General features: G+C 42.7%; 1 protein-coding gene across 1 annotated transcript; it reads left to right on the forward strand.

Annotated features, from left to right (window-relative positions):
• The first annotated feature begins 634 nt into the window (after positions 1-634).
• On the forward strand, positions 635-20096 carry LOC112222265 (renin). The gene is made up of 9 exons (XM_024385007.2): positions 635-894; positions 4770-4923; positions 5065-5188; positions 16663-16781; positions 17003-17199; positions 18302-18424; positions 18767-18911; positions 19025-19123; positions 19307-20096. Exons 1-9 carry the CDS (start codon positions 818-820, stop codon positions 19466-19468), a joined length of 1200 nt encoding a protein of 399 aa, XP_024240775.1. The 5' UTR covers positions 635-817; the 3' UTR covers positions 19469-20096.
• The last annotated feature ends 387 nt before the right edge of the window (positions 20097-20483 follow it).

A 20483-nucleotide genomic window follows, 5' to 3' on the forward strand; every position in this document is an offset into this window, starting at 1 on the left:
GAGATGGCACTATAAATGAACATCTGGCCTGTTTAGCATGTAATGTTTTACAGTCCATTTCAATAGGTTTTGATGGATTAATTCATCATCTGGCAAGACTGGGTAATCCCTGTCAGCATCCTTCTCCTATTTCCCTGTCCCCTTTAAGGCTTCTCCCTTTTCTGCATTGTCTACATATTACATATGAGTATCATCTGGCAATCATTGGTTTCAGATGTTATAGCCACTGGCCACATATAGATTCAATGCCTTTGTCACACCACTCAATTCGCCACACCATTCAAGTATAAATTGACTCCTTTGCAGATTTCACAGGGCTTGTTTCTGTGTCCTATGCCTGGGTAATCCAAATCAGCACCCTTTCCTACTCCTCTGTCCCCCCTAAAGCTTATCCCTTCTCCATCCCCTCCCTCCCCCACCCCAAGGCTCCCACTCCTCTTCACACAGGCCTTAATCCATGTTCACCCTGCAGCTGTGATGTAAACCCAGCCTGGTCAGAGAGCTCTCTCTCTCGCTCTCTCTCATCCCTGCTTTCTGTCTCCAGTCTGTTCCCAAGGGTCACAGTTCACATCTCACTCTAGGACCTGTTTATCAAGGGAGGGCTGGGTGAGGTAGAAGGGAGGGAAAGGGTTGGTGGACACTTTTAGGGAAGCTCAGAGCTGGTATAAAAAGAGTAGTCAGACAGAGAGAGAGGGGCCAATCTTTCAGAAGATCAGATGTACAACTAGCTGGTTTGCCCAGAGGAACGGTCCAAGGAAAACCTAGTCAAGTTAACTTGTGCATCTCCTCGCACACTCCTTCACGCTCCAGGGTCTCCATGGCCCTGCTGATGCAATGCTGGGTGTGTGTGATTACTCTGTCACTCACGATGACCACCAACCATGCCTTACAAAGGTAACGCCATCTTTTTCTTTGTTTTTATCACTGTATGTTGTCTACTGTGTAATGAACCTAAATGCTATGGTCCTGATGGGGTCAACTTGGGGTCATGATAGGGGCTGCACCAAATGTTTGATGTATTATAATAATTGACTATGCTTATTTTTGTATTTATCTTTTATTTAACCTTTATTTAACCAGGAAGGGCTCATTGAGATTTAAAATCAATTTTTCAAGAGCGTCCTGGCCAAGATAGGCAGCACCAAGTCATTACAAAAATGACAGACAAACAAATGAAAAGCTTCAAGTAATCTAGTAAAAACCATAGAATTCACAAGAGTATAACAAAATCAAAAACAGCAAATTAAAAACTTTGACAGGTCAGGGAATCAGTCTCAAGATCATTCATCAGTGATTTAAAAATACCAATTGGGACAAGTTCTTCCAATTTAAAAGTAGTACCAAATTCAGTTCGGAGATTTGGAACAGTTAGCAGGATAAAGTCCAGCGAACGAAGAGAGTACCCACCACATTTCTGAACAATAAAAATGCCCAAATAAAAAGGTAGTAAACCAAAAATGGCTTTGTAAAAAAGTATACCAGTGCCTGAGCCTACGAGTGACTAGAGAAGGCCAGCCAACCCTGGTATACAAAGTGCAGTGGTGCGTAAGGGTTTTGCAGTTTAAAATAAATCTCCAATTGACACCCTTTACCATGGCAATTTATCTCAAACACTGAGCGGAAGCCTTCATATACAGTGAGGGGGAAAAAGTATTTGATCCTCTTTTTTTTTAACGTTTGCCCACTGACAAAGAAATGATCAGTCTATAATTTTAATGGTAGGTTTATTTGAACAGTGAGAGACCGAATAACAACAAAAAAATCTAAAAAACGCATGTCAAAAATGTTATAAATTGATTTGCATTTTAATGAGGGAAATAAGTATTTGACCCCTCTGCAAAACATGACTTAGTACTTGGTGGCAAAACCCTTGTTGGCAATCAGAGGTCAGACATTTCTTGTAGTTGGCCACCAGGTTTGCACACATCTCAGGAGGGATTTTGTCCCACTCCTCTTTGCAGATCTTCTCCAAGTCATTAAGGTTTCGAGGCTGACGTTTGGCAACTAGAACCTTCAGCTCCCTCCACAGATTTTCTATGGGATTAAGGTCTGGACTCTGGCAAGGCCACTCCAGGACCTTAATGTGCTTCTTCTTGAGCCACTCCTTTGTTGCCTTGGCCGTGTGTTTTGGGTCATTGTCATGCTGGAATACCCATCCATGACCCATTTTCAATGCCCTGGCTGAGGGAAGGAGATTCTCACCCAAGATTTGACGGTACATGGCCCCATCCATCGTCCCTTTGATGCAGTGAAGTTGTCCTGTTCCCTTAGCAGAAAAACACCCCCAAAGCATAATGTTTCCACCTACATGTTTGACGGTGGGGATGGTGTTCTTGTGGTCATAGGCAGCATTCCTCCTCCAAACACGGCGAGTTGAGTTGATGCAAAAGAGCTCCATTTTGGTCTCATCTGACCACAACACTTTCACCCAGTTGTCCTCTAAATCATTCAGATGTTCATTGGCAAACTTCAGACGGGCATGTATATGTGCTTTCTTGAGCAGGGGGACCTTGCGGGCGCTGCAGGATTTCAGTCCTTCACGGCGTAGTGTGTTACCAATTGTTTTCTTGGTGACTATGGTCCCAGCTGCCTTGAGATCATTGACAAGATCCTCCCGTGTAGTTCTGGGCTGATTCCTCACCGTTCTCATGATCATTGCAACTCTATGAGGTGAGATCTTGCATGGAGCCCCAGGTCGAGGGAGATTGACAGTTCTTTTGTGTTTCTTCCATTTGCAAATAATTGCACCAACTGTTGTTACCTTCTCACCAAGCTGCTTGGCGACGGTCTTGTAGCCCATTCCAGCCTTGTGTAGGTCTACAATCTTGTCCCTGACATCCTTGGAGAGCTCTTTGGTCCTGGCCATGGTGGAGAGTTTGGAATCTGATTGATTGCTTCTGTGGACAGGTGTCTTTTATACAGGTAACAAACTGAGATTAGGAGCACTCCCTTTCAGAGTGTGCTCCTAATCTCAGCTCATTACCTGTATAAAAGACACCTGGGAGCCAGAAATCTTTCAGATTGAGAGGGGGTCAAATACTTATTTCCCTCATTAAAATGCAAATCAATTTATAACATTTTTTACATGTGTTTTTCTGGATTGTTTTGTTGTTCTGTCTCACTGTTCAAATAAACCTACCATTAAAATTATAGACTGATCATTTCTTTGTCAGTGGGCAAACATACAAAATCAGCAGGGGATCAAATACTTTTTTCCCTCACTGTATACAATATCCCCATAGTCTAGTAAAGGCATAAACGTAGCTGATACTAGCCTCCTTCTGGCTTCAAAAGAAAAGCAGGCCTTATTCCTAAAACAAAATCCCAATTTCAGCTTCAATTTTTGTGTAAGTTGTCGTATATGCAATTTAAAAGAGGCCGTCATCAATTCAAATTCCAAGATATTTATGAGGTTACAACCTCAATCTCCTTGCCCTGACAGGTAGTAATAGTTGAAAGGTTCAGAGGTCTTATGATGTATTAATAGAATGGGAAGGGCTATAAGACTCATCCCCCACTACATTTATAGGGTCCTGGACTACAGAGTAGCAATATATATTCATTATAATGTTTAATATGGTTCCACAGTTATTTTCTAGTTTCTGCTCTTTATAGGAAACGGTCTGAGTGATGTGTGAGTTATTGCTGTCAAAACAGGGTGTCTGTGAGAAAGCGCCTCAAGGCTAAAAGCGATTCATAGACACAGAACCCTGCAGGGGAGTGTAAGAGACAAGTCAGACATACCATTATAAAGCAACTTGGATTGGAAAATGATTGCTGAGCCCTTAAACACTGGAACTATTGTTCTCTCCTGCAAGTTTGTATAACTGTATATGCATGGTCTCATGAGTAGAAGGTGTTGATGTAGGCAGTAACATTACTAGAAGTTGACAGCAAGCACATTAAAAGCAACTTGGACTTTTCCTATTTTGCAGAACTCAGAGACATCGGTTGTATGTTTGATGTTTGACCTCTGTCTACAGCTGTATTTGGATTAAAATTGATATGATTTATAAGTGCCCATTTTGAGTAGTTCTTATTTGTTAAGTAAATTATGGAGCCCAGAAAAGTGGAACCAACAATCCTTCTCTGCAATGTGTAATGAACTTCCAATATGAAATGATTTCTGGTTAGCAATTAAATAACTTACTGGGATTGTTTTCTCAAAAACAAAATAGCTTCCCAGCGAAGAGCAATTTCTCAAGCAATAATCTTTCTAGGACTGTCTGGGAGTGATCTGAGTGGGGAGCGGAAAACTGAAAACTATTGACAGAGAGGTTTGGAACTCTATCTTATTGGCCTATTAACTTATTTACCAGGCAGGCCAAAACTCCATCCCACCAAAATAGGCAGACATTTATTTTCAAACTGCTCTTAAAATGAAAGGGTATTATCCTAATTTTCACAATTTCACAGTATTATTCCAGCCTCATGGTGTGGAAATATTATTATTTTTATAGCAGGAAAATCATGTTTTTGACTGCTCTGGGTCGTTAAAATAGACAGTGAAGAAGCTTGAATGGATACTTTCAGGTGTTTAATCAATTTAAACCAGACGATTTTTCTAAACTAAATCAATTGAGAATGTGCATTTTGGCAGAGCTGTAGAAACAACATTATACAGACATGGGGACACATGGTCTCATGTTAACAATGGCCCATGATTGCACAATGCATTGTATACCCCACCAGTCCCATCCCACCCCTGCTCACTTCCTATTTATCATTCTATTGGATGATCTTTCCACACTGTCGTCATATCTAATCAGGATCAGTCTGAAGAAGATGCCCTCCATAAGAGAAACCCTACATGAGATGGGCGTGTCTCCAGCACAGTTATTCGCTGAATTGGCCCAGAAGAGCAAAGATGACCTCTCCCCCAGCAACGGGACAGCCCCCACCCCCCTTACCAACTACCTGGATGTGAGAGACACTGCACTGATCACCCATACTGTAGATGCAATTGACATGGAAACATTTATGTTCCAAATGAGAGAACACAAAGCATGTGCCAAACTCAGTTGGGTAAATTATTCATTGCTGCTTCTTCTCTCTGCTTCTCAGACCCAGTACTATGGGGAGATCAGTATTGGTTCTCCTGCCCAGATGTTCAACGTAGTGTTTGATACAGGCTCAGCCAACTTGTGGGTGCCCTCATACAGCTGTTCCCCTCTCTATACTGCCTGCTGTAAGTACAGTGCACACAAACACACCCACACATTCAGAGACGTCATGCCCATAGGGGGCACAGGGGCAAGTGCCCCCACAGATCTGTCCACTTGAAAACATTTTTTTCTCTGTAATACTACTAGCCCCCTACACATTTTATGAAGTTGGCTTTAGCTAACCCGATAGGTTTCCAAATTCCTAACCTCATAACTAGCTACCAAGAAGCCAACAATCAAGTTAGAGTAGCTAGCTTATCTAACTACAAGTAACTGCCAAAATAAAGGAAACACAGGGAATGCGACAATTTTTTTCCACAAAAAAATACCTAATTTGGTGTTTTGTTGATGGTGGTGGAAAACACTGTCTCAGGCGCCGCTCTAGAATCTCCCATAAGTGCAAGGGTGTAACTTTCACTGGGGATGGGGGGGACTTGACCCCTCCCACATTCTAAAATTGTATTTTTGCCCCCACCCCCCACAAATTTAAAATTGCACTGTGATACAAAAAGCGGCATCGGTGTACTTTAGGAACATGCGGACGCCTCAGAGTGGTCAGTCGGCTGTTTGCCGATATCAGACGGCTGGATTTAGGACTGCGTGGACACCACAGAGTGTACGGACAGGCTGTGTGAAGGCAAAGCTATTATTATAGGGCCAGCACGGTGCTGTTGTCTGCAGCTGCCGTCTCTGTGTGTTGCACTTCTTCTCAGAGTTATAAAAGCAAGCAGAGCAGAAACTCGCTTCTCTTTATTTGACTGATGTAGCTAGCAAGGTAACTTCTGTTTGACTAAACAGACAAAAAAGCATGTTTCATCCTCTCTCGGTTGAATTACTGTCTGAAGAAAATTAACTAGCTAGCTTGTAGCTACCACAACTAGTTCAGCTCTAGCCTCTAGTTGCCTGTCACATAGCAGCATCTAGCAGCTGTTGTGTGTATGGAAATGTTTGTAGCCTTTTTGTCCCATTTCAACAGAAGTAAATTGACTAAGCTAGTTTTTGCCAGTTGATGTACCATTAGAGCTAGCTAGCTCACTAACTTTACTATTATTTTTGCCTCAATCACACTAGACTTGAATCAAATGATGAAACCAGTGGCCAAACTGAAGGCCGATATGCTGAAGTTTTTTTTACAGCGCAATGTGAGTTTTTATTAGTCAGTATAGCAATGTAACGGCTATTGATCTGTCAGTTTCCATAGCTAATTCTCTACTTTTCACATGGACACGGTATAAATAGCTCTACAGGCTACAGTGTCATGGTGCACAGTCAGTATACAACACTATGCTCATCATGTCTTAGCAGGAAGGTCAGACAGCCAGGGAAGACCAGTCTACAGAGCTGAAGTGAATTTTGCAGTGTGTTATTATAACAATCAGTTAACGGATACAACATTCATTTTTTTGTTGATGGGTAGGCTATAGCCTGGGATCTGGGAATAATGGGCATTTCAATTATTGAACCATTGATTCTATTCTTGGATAATATAATGTATAAATGTACATCATGGTAAGACTTTGTCATGCCTCTGAGTAGGATCCGATGGTGACAGGGGTCTCAGCAGGTCAGGCAACCATGGGAAGACAGGCTGTGACGGCACTGAGGTTAACTTTTTTTGCAGAAACAACATTTTATTAACACTGGACAAGCCAGAAGCTTCAAAGATGTAAACTATTTTAAGTCTAACAAAGTTAGTTGATTTCTAAACTGGATCAAGGGTTGATAGAGGCTTTTCCCGATGACACATAACAGGTCAAACAAAAATGTGAGGAAGACCTGGGAGGCACTGTTGATAGTGATGAATGTATACAGATATGTCATGGATGGTCATATAATCTCAGACATAAATTACTGCAGTTTAAGAACATTCATTGAACATCCTATATACCAGTTAAACTTAATATCATGCACTCAGAAATATAATTCCTCTGCTGAAGGTGTAAAACATGGAAGGGGACATACTGTATTTGAATATGTTATGATCTTGTGAAGGCAAAGATGATGTTCTGTAATCTCAGCATGTCTACAGATTTCCCCTTCTCCCTGTTTTTGTTTGCTTGGAAATGTTGATACTGGAGACTGTTATCAGAAAAAAATGGGGTAACCTAGCATTAATGGCTAATGATGCATTGCAATTAATTGAAAGGTTGGTTATCCTAGAACAATGTCACAATGGATGGCAAAAATGTCAAGTTTTGCATCACTATATTTGATTTATTACAATGTTCAGGGTATAATGTGCAAATTCCAAAAGGTCTGGTTGCCTTATATGGATTACTGTATGACAAAAGGGGTCTATATTGAAAACATTCCATATTTTTTTGTCAAGCTGTCACAAACATCATTTTTTTTCATGAGACACCTGTCTGATTTTCACCTGTCTCAGTGGACTAATGCATTGAGGACTCCGGGGTGACGCCACAGTCCAAGAATATGGGGATTGTGGCTCAGATGCACAAGGAACATCTCTCTCCAGAATGTGCTCTCTCCCGCCATTTCATGTGTTCACAGTTTCATGAACTTAATTGTGTGCATTGTTCACTGTGTCTATAAATTCCCCATTCCATATATCACAAGTACTAGTTTACATTTACCGTTAATTGCTATAATTTTGAATCTGTGACGTTTGTTTGGTTATGGTAATTTCTTTTAATGCATTCAATTTATAATTATTATTACAACAGTAATTTACCATTTTTCATTGGAGTGTCTTGAACTCACAACCTATGATACACTTGTGAGAAACAAGTTTTTGTTTATTTCATTCCATTTATGAGTTTTGTCAGTTCATTCATTGTCTTTTGTTTGAAATGCTCCAGTCAATGGTGAGTAAGGACGCACACCTGATTACAAATATAGAAGTAGGACTAGTCTACCTGGCCTGCGCACAAATGTAGGCCTTTAAATGTGCCCATTTGGGGATGTTTGATAGTATTTCTAATTGTCTTGACTCACCACCCCTAATGAGCTTCTCAAAGGAATTTTTCTTCACCTTAAACAGCAAGTACATTAAGTCTATTTTTAGAATCAATTGAGAATGACAATAGTTCCTCAAAGTATTTGAACAGTGTACAGTTGAAGTGGGAAGATTACATAGTGGGAAGTTTACACACACGCCAAATACATTTAAATTCAGTTTTTCACAATTCTTGACATTCAATCCGAGTAAAAATTCCCTGTCTTAGTGAATTACTATTATTCTGACATATTATCTACTATTATTCTGACATTTGTGAAATGTCAGAATAATAGTAGAGAGAATGATTTATTTCATCTTTTATTACTTTCATCACATTCCCAGTGGGTCAGAAGTTTACATACACTTAATTAGTATTTAGAAGCATTGCCTTTAAATTGTTTAACTTGGGTCAAACGTTTTGGGTAGCCTTCCACAAGCTTCCCACAATAAGTTGGGTGAATTTTTGCTCATTCCTCCTGACAGAGCTGGTGTAACTGTTTAAAGGCACAGTCAACGTAGTGTATGTAAACTTCTGACCCACTAGAATTGTGATACAGTGAAATAATTTGTCTGTAAACAATTGTTGGAAAAATTACTTTTTACAATTACAATTTACATACCGCCCCAATTGATCCACAGATGACGCAATCTCTATTGCAATCCACACTGCCCTTTCACACCTGGACTAAAGGAACGCCTATGTGAGAATGCTATTCTTTGACTACAGCTCAGTGTTCAACACCATAGTACCCTTAAAGCTCATCACTAAGCTAAGGACCCTGGGACTAAACACATCCCTCTGCAAGTGGATCCTAGACTTCCCCCAGGTGGTAAGGGTAGGGAACAACACATCCGTCACACTGATCCTCCACACGGGGGCCCCTCAGGGGTGTGTGCTCAGTCTCCTCCTTTACTCCCTGTTCACTCATGACTGCACGGCCAGGCTGCACGACTCCAACACCATCATTAAGTTTGCCGATGACACAATAGTGGTAGGCCTGATCACCGACAACGATGAGACCGCCTATAGGGAGGAGGTCAGAGACCTGACCGTGTGGTGCAAGGACAACAACCTCCCCTCAACGTGAGCAAGACAAAGGAAATTATTGCGGACTATAGGAAAAGGTGGTGTTCTTCGTCTTGAAAGCGTCCCCCTTTCTCCTCCAAAGATAATGACGGTCATTATGGCCAAACAGTTCTATTTTTGTTTCATCAGACCAGAGGACATTTCTCCAAAAAGTACGATCTTCGTCCCCATGTGCAGTTGCAAACCGTAGTCTGTATTTTTTATGGCAGTTTTGGAGCAGTGGCTTCTTCCTTGCTGAGCAGCCTTTCAGGTTATGTCGATATAGGACTCCTTTTACTGTGGATATAGATACTTTTGTACCTGTTTCCTCCAGCATCTTCACAAGGTCCTTTGTTGTTGTTCTGGGATTGATTCGCACTTTTTCGCACCAAAGTACGTTCATCTCTAGGAGACAGAAAGCGTCTCCTTCCTGAGCGGTATGATGGCCGTGTGGTCCCACAGTGTTTATACTTGCATACTATTGTTTGTACAGATGAACGTGTTACCTTCGGATGTTTGGAAATTGATCCCAAGGATGAACTAGACCTGTGGAGGTCTACACTTTTTATTCTGAGGTGTTATTCTGATTTCTTTTGATTTTCCCATGATGTCAAGAAAAGAGGCACTGAGTTTGAAGGTAGGCCTAGAAATACATCCACAGGTACACCTCCAATTGACTCAAATGATGTCAACTAGCCTATCTGGAATTATCCAAACTGTTTAAAAGCACAGTCAACTTAGTGTATGTAAACTTCTGACCCACTGGAATTGTGATATTGTGAAATAATCTGTATGTAAACAATTGTTGGACAAATTTCTTGTGTCATGCACAAAGTACATGTCCTAACCGACTTGCCAAAACTATAGTTTGTTAACAAGAAATTTGTGGACTGTTTTGAAGAAACTAGCTTTAATGACTCCAACCTAAGCGTATGTGGTGCCCCTGCACATTGACTCTGTACCGACTCTATATCTGACATGGTACAGGTGTCATTTTTTAAAAGCCCATAACCATGTGTGTGAAGTGTGTACTTTTGTTACAAAGTAGATGTATTTAGGTACTAGGGGGCAGTATTTTCATTTTTGGAAAAAAAACGTTCCCGTTTTAAATGGGATATTTTGTCAGGAAAAGATGCTAGAATATGCATATAATTGACAGCTTTGGATAGAAAACACTCTAACGTTTCCAAAACTGTAAAGATATTGTCTGTGAGTATAACAGAACTGATGTTGCAGGCGAAAGACTGAGAAAAATCCAATCCGGAAGTGCCCCAGGTTTTGAAAGTGCTGTGTTCCAATGACTCCCTATTCAGCTGTGAATGTGCCATCAACGAGCTTACGCTTTCTACTTATTCCCCAAGGTGTCTACAGCATTGTGACGTAGTTTTACGCATCTCTGTTGAAGAATAGCCGTAGGCGGCCACATTGTGTAAGTGGTCACATGGTGGCTCCGAGAGAGATTCTCGCGTAAAATACAGAGGTAGCCATCACTCCAATCGGTCCTCCTGAAAAACAAATTGTCCCGACGGATATATTATTGAATAGATATTAGAAAAACACCTTGAGGATTAATTATAAACAAAGTTTGCCATGTTTCTGTCTATTATGGAGCTAATTTGGAATATTTTTCGGCTGTTGTGGTGACCGCAATTTCCGGGCGATTTCTCAGCCAAACGTGAAGAAAAAATGGAGCTATTTCGCCTACAAAAATAATATTTGGGGAAAATGAACTTTGGCTGTCTACCTGGGAGTCTCGGGAGTTAAAACATCCGAAGTTCATCAAAGGTAAATGATTTAATTTGATTGCTTTTCTGATTTCCGTGACAAGGTTGTCTGCTGCTAGCAAGGCATAATGCTATGCTAGGCTATCGATAAACTTACAGAAATGCTTGTCTAGCGTTGGCTGTAAAGCATATTTTGAAATCTGAGATGACAGGGTGATTAACAAAAGGCTAAGATGTGTCTCAATATATTTCATTTGTGATTTTCATAGGAATAGGAATATTTTCTAGGGATATTTATGTCCATTGCGTTATGCTAATTCCTTTCAGGCGATGATTACGCTCCCACATGCGGGCTTGGGAGTCACAAAATACTGCCCCCTAGTACTGCAAGAAACCTGATTTCAAATCAAATCAAATCAAATTTTATTTTTCACATACACATGGTTAGCAGATGTTAATGCGAGTGTAGCGAAATGCTTGTGCTTCTGGTTCCGACAATGCAGTAATAACCAACAAGTAATCTAACTAACAATTCCAAAACTACTGTCTTATACACAGTGTAAGGGGATAAAGAATATGTACATAAAGATATATGAATGAGTGATGGTACAGAGCAGCATAGGCAAGATACAGTAGATGGTATCAAGTACAGTATATACATATGAGATGAGTATGTAAACAAAGTGGCATAGTTAAAGTGGCTAGTGATACATGTATTACATAAAGATGCAGTAGATGATATAGAGTACAGTATATACGTATGCATATGAGATGAATAATGTAGGGTATGTAACATTATATAAGGTAGCATTGTTTAAAGTGGCTAGTGATATATTTTACATCATTTTAAATTAAAGTGGCTGGAGTTGAGTCAGTGTCAGTGTGTTGGCAGCAGCCACTCAATGTTAGTGGTGGCTGTTTAACAGTCTGATGGCCTTGAGATAGAAGCTGTTTTTCAGTCTCTCGGTCCCAGCTTTGATGCACCTGTACTGACCTCGCCTTCTGGATGATAGCGGGGTGAACAGGTAGTGGCTCGGGTGGTTGTTGTCCTTGATGATCTTTATGGCCTTCCTGTATCATCGGGTGGTGTAGGTGTCCTGGAGGGCAGGTAGTTTGCCCCCGGTGATGCGTTGTGCAGACCTCACTACCCTCTGGAGAGCCTTACGGTTGTGGGCGGAGCAGTTGCCGTACCAGGCGGTGATACAGCCCGCCAGAATGCTCTCGATTGTGCATCTGTAGAAGTTTGTGAGTGCTTTTGGTGACAAGCCGAATTTCTTCAGCCTCCTGAGGTTGAAGAGGCGCTGCTGCGCCTTCTTCACGATGCTGTCTGTGTGGGTGGACCAATTCAGTTTGTCTGTGATGTGTATGCCGAGGAACTTAAAACTTGCTACCCTCTCCACTACTGTTCCATCGATGTGGATAGGGGGGTGTTCCCTCTGCTGTTTCCTGTCCACAATCATCTCCTTAGTTTTGTTGACGTTGAGTGTGAGGTTATTTTACTGACACCACACTCCGAGGGCCCTCACCTCCTCCCTGTAGGCCGTCTCGTCGTTGTTGGTGATCAAGCCTACCACTGTTGTGTCGTCCGCAAACTTGATGATTGAGTTGGAGGCGTGCGTGGCCACGCAGTCGTGGGTGAACAGGGAGTACAGGAGAGGGCTCAGAACGCACCCTTGTGGGGCCCCAGTGTTGAGGATCATCGGGGTGGAGATGTTGTTGCCTACCCTCACCACCTGGGGGCGGCCCGTCAGGAAGTCCAGTACCCAGTTGCACAGGGCGGGGTCGAGACCCAGGGTCTCGAGCTTGATGACGAGCTTGGAGGGTACTATGGTGTTGAATGCCGAGCTGTAGTCGATGAACAGCATTCTCACATAGGTATTCCTCTTGTCCAGATGGGTTAGGGCAGTGTGCAGTGTGGTTGAGATTGCATCGTCTGTGGACCTATTTGGGCGGTAAGCAAATTGTAGTGGGTCTAGGGTGTCAGGTAGGGTGGAGGTGATATGGGCCTTGACTAGTAAATATGGGCCTTGACTGCAAACTCTCCTTCCAGACTCATATCAAACATCTCCAATTGAAAATCAAATCAAGAGTCGGCTTTCTATTCCGCAACAAAGCCTCCTTCACTCACGCTGCCAAGCTTACCCTAGTAAAACTGACTATCCTACCGATCCTCTACTTCGGCGATGTCATCTACAAAATGGCTTCCAACACTCTACTCAGCAAACTGGATGCAGTCTATCACAGTGCCATCCGTTTTGTCACTAAAGCACCTTATACCACCCACCACTGCGACTTGTATGCTCTAGTCGGCTGGCCCTCGTTACATATTCGTCGCCAGACCCACTGGCTCCAGGTCATCTACAAGTCCATGCTAGGTAAAGCTCCGCCTTATCTCAGTTCACTGGTCACGATGGCAACACCCATCCGTAGCACGGGCTCCAGCAGGTGTATCTCACTGATCATCCCTAAAGCCAACAACTCATTTGGCCGCCTTTCGTTCCAGTACTCTGCTGCCTGTGACTGGAACGAATTGCAAAAATCGCTGAAGTTGGAGACTTTTATCTCCCTCACCAACTTCAAACATCAGCTATCTGAGCAGCTAACCGATCGCTGCAGCTGTACATAGTCTATTGGTAAATAGCCCACCCATTTTCACCTACCTCATCCCCATACTGTTTTTATTTATTTACTTTTCTGCTCTTTTGCACACCAATATCTCTACCTGTACATGACCATCTGATCATTTATCACTCCAGTGTTAATCTGCAAAATTGTAATTATTCGCCTACCTCCTCATGCCTTTTGCACACATTGTATATAGACTCCCCCCTTTGTTTTCTACTGTGTTATTGACTTGTTAATTGTTTATTCCATGTGTAACTCTGTGTTGTCTGCTCACACTGCTATGCTTTATCTTGGCCAGGTCGCAGTTGCAAATGAGAACTTGTTCTCAAGTAGCCTACCTGGTTAAATAAAGGTGAAAATAAAAAAATAGTCTCTCAAAGCACTTCATGATGACGGAAGTGAGGGCTACGGGGCGGTAGTCGTTTAGCTCAGTTACCTTAGCTTTCTTGGGAACAGGAACAATGGTGGCCCTCTTGAAGCATGTGGGAACAGCAGACTGGTATAGGGATTGATTGAATATGTCCGTAAACACACCGGCCAGCTGGTCTGCGCATGCTCTGAGGGCGCGGCTGGGGATGCCGTCTGGGCCTGCAGCCTTGCGAGGGTTAACACGTTTAAATGTCTTACTCACCTCGGCTGCAGTGAAGGAGAGTCCGCATGTTTCCGTTGCAGGCCGTGTCAGTGGCACTGCATTGTCCTCAAAGCGGGCAAAAAAGTTATTTAGTCTGCCTGGGAGCAAGACATCCTGGTCCGTGACTGGGCTGGTTTTCTTCTTGTAGTCCGTGATTGACTGTAGACCCTGCCACATGCCTCTTGTGTCTGAGCCGTTGAATTGAGATTCTACTTTGTCTCTGTACTGACGCTTAGCTTGTTTGATAGCCTTGCGGAGGGAATAGCTGCACTGTTTGTATTCGGTCATGTTACCAGTCACCTTGCCCTGAATAAAAGCAGTGGTTCGCGCTTTCAGTTTCACGCGAATGCTGCCATCAATCCACGGTTTCTGGTTAGGGAATGTTTTAATCGTTGCTATGGGAACGACATCTTCAACGCACGTTCTAATGAACTCACACCGAATCAGCGTATTCGTCAATGTTGTTATCTGACGCAATACGAAACATATCCCAGTCCACGTGATGGAAGCAGTCTTAGAGTGTGGAGTCAGCTTGGTCGGACCAGCGTTGGACAGACCTCAGCGTGGGAGATTCTTTTTTTAGTTTCTGTCTGTAGGCAGGGATCAACAAAATGGAGTCGTGGTCAGCTTTTCCGAAAGGGGGGCGGGGCAGGGCCTTATATGCGTCGTGGAAGTTAGAGTAACAATGATCCAGGGTCTTTCCACCCCTGGTTGCGCAATCGATATGCTGATAAAATTTAGGGAGTCTTGTTTTCAGATTAGCCTTGTTAAAGTCCCCAGCTACAATGAATGCAGCCTCCGGATAAATGGATTCCAGTTTGCAAAGAGTCAAATAAAGTTCGTTCAGAGCCATCGATGTGTCTGCTTGGGGGGGGATATATACGGCTGTGATTATAATCGAAGGGAATTCTCTTGGTAGATAATGTGGTCGACATTTGATTGTGAGGAATTCTAAATCAGGTGAACAGAGGGATTTGAGTTCCTGTATGTTTCTTTCATCACGCCTTGTATCATTAGCCATAAGGCATACGCCCCCGCCCCTCTTCTTACCAGAAAGATGTTTGTTTCTGTCGGCACGATGCGTGGAGAAGCCCGCTGGCTGCACCGCCTCCGATAGCGTCTCTCCAGTGAGCCATGTTTCCGTGAAGCAAAGAACGTTAGTCTCTGATGTCCCTCTGGAATGCTACCCTTGCTCGGATTTCATCAACCTTGTTGTCAAGAGACATTGGCGAGAAGAATGCTAGGGAGTGGTGCACGATGTGCCCGTCTCCGGAGTCTGACCAGAAGACCGCCTCGTTTCCCTCTTTTTCGGAGTCGTTTTTTTGGGTCGCCGGCTGGGATCCATTCCGTTGTCCTGTTTGAAAGGCAGAACACAGGATCCGCGTCGCGAAAATCATATTCTTGGTCGTACTGATGGTGAGTTGACGCTGATCTTATATTCAGTAGTTCTTCTCGACTGTATGTAATGAAACCTACGATGACCTGGGGTACTAATGTAAGAAATAACACGTAAAAAAACAAAAAACTGCATAGTTTCCTAGGAACGCGAAGCGAGGCGGCCATCTCTGTCGGCGCCGGAAGTGAATATTTAGCCCACTACTGTAAAAGGTTAATTGCTTACTTAATTCAGGAACCATGCATGGAAGAACCTGCTTTCAAAATACTTTGTATGCCTCATTTACTCAAGTGTTTCCATTATTTTGGCAGTTAGCTGTATCTTAGCTGGCATGCCTGCTGACAAGGATGGTAGACTTTATAAAAGCGAGCCATAACTAATTGTACTAAATAAGACTCACATTCCTTTCAATCTTTTACCCGGGTTTTAGCAGAGATGCAGAGAAGCATATTAAGTGTCTCTAGATAGCAGGAAAAAGATGTTTCAGGTGTTTGAATAATGTAAAATTCTCAACCCCCGAGCCATGCTACTTGTGCCACCTCTTATTTTTGGGGTGCATGATGGCCCTACACACATGCACACACACACATACAAACACACACACACACACACACTTAAAATATTTTATTTGAATCCACTAATCAAATTGACAAAAAAAGGATTCAACCATTTCATAGATCCCCGTATGCATGGAATTCAAGGATACAGAAAGCACCTCCTTCACCAACCAGCGAGGCTGCCCACGACAGCTGAACAGAACAGTACCTACCCAATAGCTTTTCCCTAGTTTTTGTCAGGCCCGCAATCTGGAGGCCATGCACTGCAAGCCTGTGTATGTGGCTGAGACTGCCAAATATCAGAGCCTCCAGCTTGCACCTACACCCGAGGGTGTCCAAGCATGCCTCAAGGGGCTGGTACTTATGCAGCTTCTCTGCAATGGCCTGCTACATGTAGCCGTCAAATGAGCAGCCCACTTCCAAAATGAGCACATCCCTCCTGGCCTCCCACACACACACAAAACCTATATGTTTAATTGCTTCACCAGAGATAAGGATGTTCCTGGATGATTATGACACAATGACCTTTGAACTCACAGTTACCCACAACAGATATGACAGTTCTAAGTCCCGGACGCACATCAAGAACGGGACAGGTTTCTCCATCCAGTATGCCTCTGGAAACGTCAGGGGATTCCTGAGTGAGGATGTGGTTGTGGTGAGTGTAACGTAACACCACTCTAAGAAAATCATCTTTGTACCCTTTCTCCTCATCTGTTTCCTATCATCCCTTTTAAACATGCTTTTTTGTGATCAATATGGGAATAATGGTAGACATTGCCCATAAGTACTGATCTACCGAAGGATTATCTTACTAGGGGTAAAACCTGGATCTAGGTATTGAGGGACAATTTATATCTTACTCTGTGCATTATCCAGGTGGGTGGCATTCCAGTGGTCCAGGTATTTGCAGAGGCCACAGCCCTGCCTGCCATCCCCTTCATCTTTGCCAAGTTTGACGGAGTCCTTGGGATGGGCTACCCCAACGTGGCCATCGACGGTATCACCCCTGTGTTCGACCGCATCATGTCCCAGCACGTCCTCAAGGAGGAGGTCTTCTCTGTCTATTATAGCAAGTAGGTGATATCACTGTCACTGTTTATATCGGGCCTGATTCAGACTTGGATAAGTAGACGTCTTTTTACTTAAAATATCAATATCAAATCATTTCTAGGTACCAATTACGTACCTTACTGTGATTGTTTTCAAATTGAAATGGTCAATAAGAATCAAACATAGCTTCTTAGGAAAGAGACATTTCTCAAGCAACAATTTAGCTAGGACTGTCTTTAAATGGTCTGAGTGGGGAGGGGAAAACTGAGAACTAGCTGACATTGGCAGAGAGGTTTGGAACTCTATTTCTTATTGGTCTATTAACTAATGTATTGCCTGGTGGTGTCACCTGGCAGGCCAAGACTCCATCCCACCAAAACAGGCAGAAATGTCCTTTTCAAACAGCTATTACACTAAAAGGGCATTATCATAATTTTCACAGTATTATTCCAACCTCCTTTAAGTCCATGTTTAACAAAATACTTTAGCAATGTCACTGCATTTCCAGGCTACTATAGTGAAATTTAGATGAAACAGTCATTACCCACTGGGCACGGATGTCATTTCAATGTCTACTTTTTATTTACATTTTGTTGAGTCCAGAGGAAGCTGGTGGGAAGAGTTATAGGAGGACAGGCTCATTATGATAGCTGGAATGAAATCAATAGAATGGTACCAAACACATGGAAACAACGTGTTTGACTCCATTCTATTAATACCATTCCAGTCATTACAATGACCGTCCTCCTATAGCTCCTCCCACCAGCCTCTTCTGGTTGAGTCATCAACTATCGTGAATTCAATGTGAAATCAACAAAAATTGTCACCACATCATTGACGAAGTTCTCTTATGTTGATGACTTTTTGCAAATCCATTCAGTTTTCCACATTGATTCAACATCACAAAGATTTCTTTGGTTGAAGTGAAGTGGAAACAATGCCGATTCAATCGGGTTTTGCCCACTGGGTGGTCCCCTTTCAGAATGACTGAGCTTATTACAACTTTTTGGCACCACTAAGGCAGAGGGCGGCTTGAGAACGTGCACAACAATGGCATGATGCAACCGATTGATGGAGGTGCAACCTATGAATAGTAATCCGGGCAATCTGTTTTTCTTCTCTCAGGGACCCAATGCACAAACCAGGTGGGGAGCTAGTGATGGGAGGAACAGACCCAGAGTACTACACTGGTACCTTCAACTACATGGGCACCAGTGCGGCAGGAAAATGGGAGGTCAACATGAAAGGGTGAGATGTGACAGCTATATGTGTGCATGTGCAATAGTGGAGGCTGGTGGGAGGAGCTATAGGAGGATAGGCTCATTGTGATGGCTAGGATGGAATAAATGGAATGCTATCAAATATATGGAAACCACGTTTGACTCCATTCCATTAATTCCAGTCCAGCCATTACAATGAGCCCGTCCTCCTATAGCTCTTCTCACCAACCTCCACTGATGTGCAAGTTGTCTGTCTGTCTCTGTCTGTTTGTTTGTTTATCTGTGGGTCAGTATATACACATTTGCCTGGGTCAATGAACTTTACATGTGTATGTGTGTGTAATTTTCTCTCTTTCTCTCTCTCTCCCAGGGTGACAGTGGGGGAGGATATGCTGTTCTGTAAGGAAGGCTGTACGGCAGTGATTGACACAGGCTCCTCCTACATCACAGGCCCCGCCTCCTCTGTGTCTGTACTGATGAAAACCATTGGAGCCACAGAACTGGCAGAGGGAGGGGTATGTAAATCTCAGAGCCACAGACTGTATCTTTATTGCCTAAACAGTCTCTTAACTAGCATCTTACCTTACCTTATGGGCGGAATAAGATGTGTTGTTTGTTCTCCTTTTAGTACACTGTAAACTGTGACCTGGTGAAGTCCTTACCCAGTGTCACCTTCCACCTTGGAGGACATGAGTACTCCCTCACTGAGGATGACTACATCTTATGGGTAAGTAACGGAAATTGGCACAACTGGGATATACTGTACAGATACAGGGCAAATGTCATGTTTACCTTTGTAGCTACTATGTCATGTTTACATTGTGTTATAGATGTGACATGTATGTTTTATAAATACACATTTATGGAAGTCTTTACCAGTATCTTGTTATGATTTGCTCTCCGTCTGTAGCAATCTCAGTTTGGAGAGGACATCTGTAGTGTGACCTTTAGGGGTTTGGATGTGCCGCCTCCTACTGGCCCTATCTGGATCCTGGGAGCCAACTTCATCGCCCGCTACTACACAGAGTTTGACCGTCGCAACAACCGCATAGGCTTCGCCACAGCAGTCTGACAGGAGCCTCTGCTTAGCCACCAAGCTTTCACTCTCTCTTGCTCTTACTTCCTTCATACTCTCTTTGTCTCTGTTACTGCCTCTTACTATCAGCCTGTATTTCTCACTTACACTCTCTTACACTCTATTATTACGTTTCTCTTTCTCTGTCTCTTTATCACAGGGCCTGCCCTTTGTCCCCATCTTTTTTTACACTTCTTGCATTCTGCCATGTCAAGTCATCATTTTGAATTAAATCTGTGCCAATTGCACTTTTCACCTCGTATCACCCAATCAGAATATATCTTTGTTTTTAGTTGACGAACATTGACGTGCAGCTAACAACAACACACTTATTTTGTGTTATATATCACATGGCATGCTGATGTCATGTCATACAGTTACATTTTTTAACAATCCCCATGTAATAGCACTGTCTACAATGTCATGATGTAACAAGAATAAACTTATTTAATGGACATGTCTATATTATTGTTATTGTCTGCAGTCAAGGAATTTTGTTTGCACTCTAAGTTCTCAGAATGTCTGTTTATCATCAGGGGAGACTCCAGCAGAAAACAAAGTGTTCCTCATTCACTGACCGCAGAAACACGAGCATCTTAATGTCTGTACAGAAATAAACTATCCAGATGTCTTCTATTTTGAGTCACAATATTAATATGATTTATCCTCTGAAGTTGAGCTAGAGATGAATTGATATCAGACAGTGTTTAAGTCCTTAGTTCTGGCAGGCTTTGGTCTACAGAGTGTGGATCTAATGTGGGAACTGATGGTGTGAAAATAGCACACACTGTATGTGTAGGATCCAAGGGTGGATGTAGAAAACCGGTTGAGTGATTTATCTTCTGTTCTGCTGTTCCCGCCACACTAAAGATGCCTTTGACAGCATAGTGTCGTCTCTCTCTCATTTCTCTATCGTCTCTCTCTTTTCATTCTCTTTCTATTCACTCTCTCCACTCTCTTCTCTCTCTTCACACTCTTTTCTCTCCATTCTCTCTCTTTTCTCTTCTCTCTC

This window comes from Oncorhynchus tshawytscha, linkage group LG22 (genome assembly GCF_018296145.1).
Source record: "Oncorhynchus tshawytscha isolate Ot180627B linkage group LG22, Otsh_v2.0, whole genome shotgun sequence".
Lineage (NCBI taxonomy): Eukaryota > Metazoa > Chordata > Actinopteri > Salmoniformes > Salmonidae > Oncorhynchus > Oncorhynchus tshawytscha.

Coding starts and splice junctions, on each gene's coding strand:
- LOC112222265 (XM_024385007.2), top strand. CDS start 818: ATGGCCCTGCTGATGCAATGCTGGGTGTGTGTGATTACTCTGTCACTC. Junction 17,200..18,301: donor TTCTCTGTCTATTATAGCAA/GTAGGTGATATC, acceptor TTCTTCTCTCAG/GGACCCAATGCACAAACCAG. Junction 18,912..19,024: donor CAGAACTGGCAGAGGGAGGG/GTATGTAAATCT, acceptor TTCTCCTTTTAG/TACACTGTAAACTGTGACCT.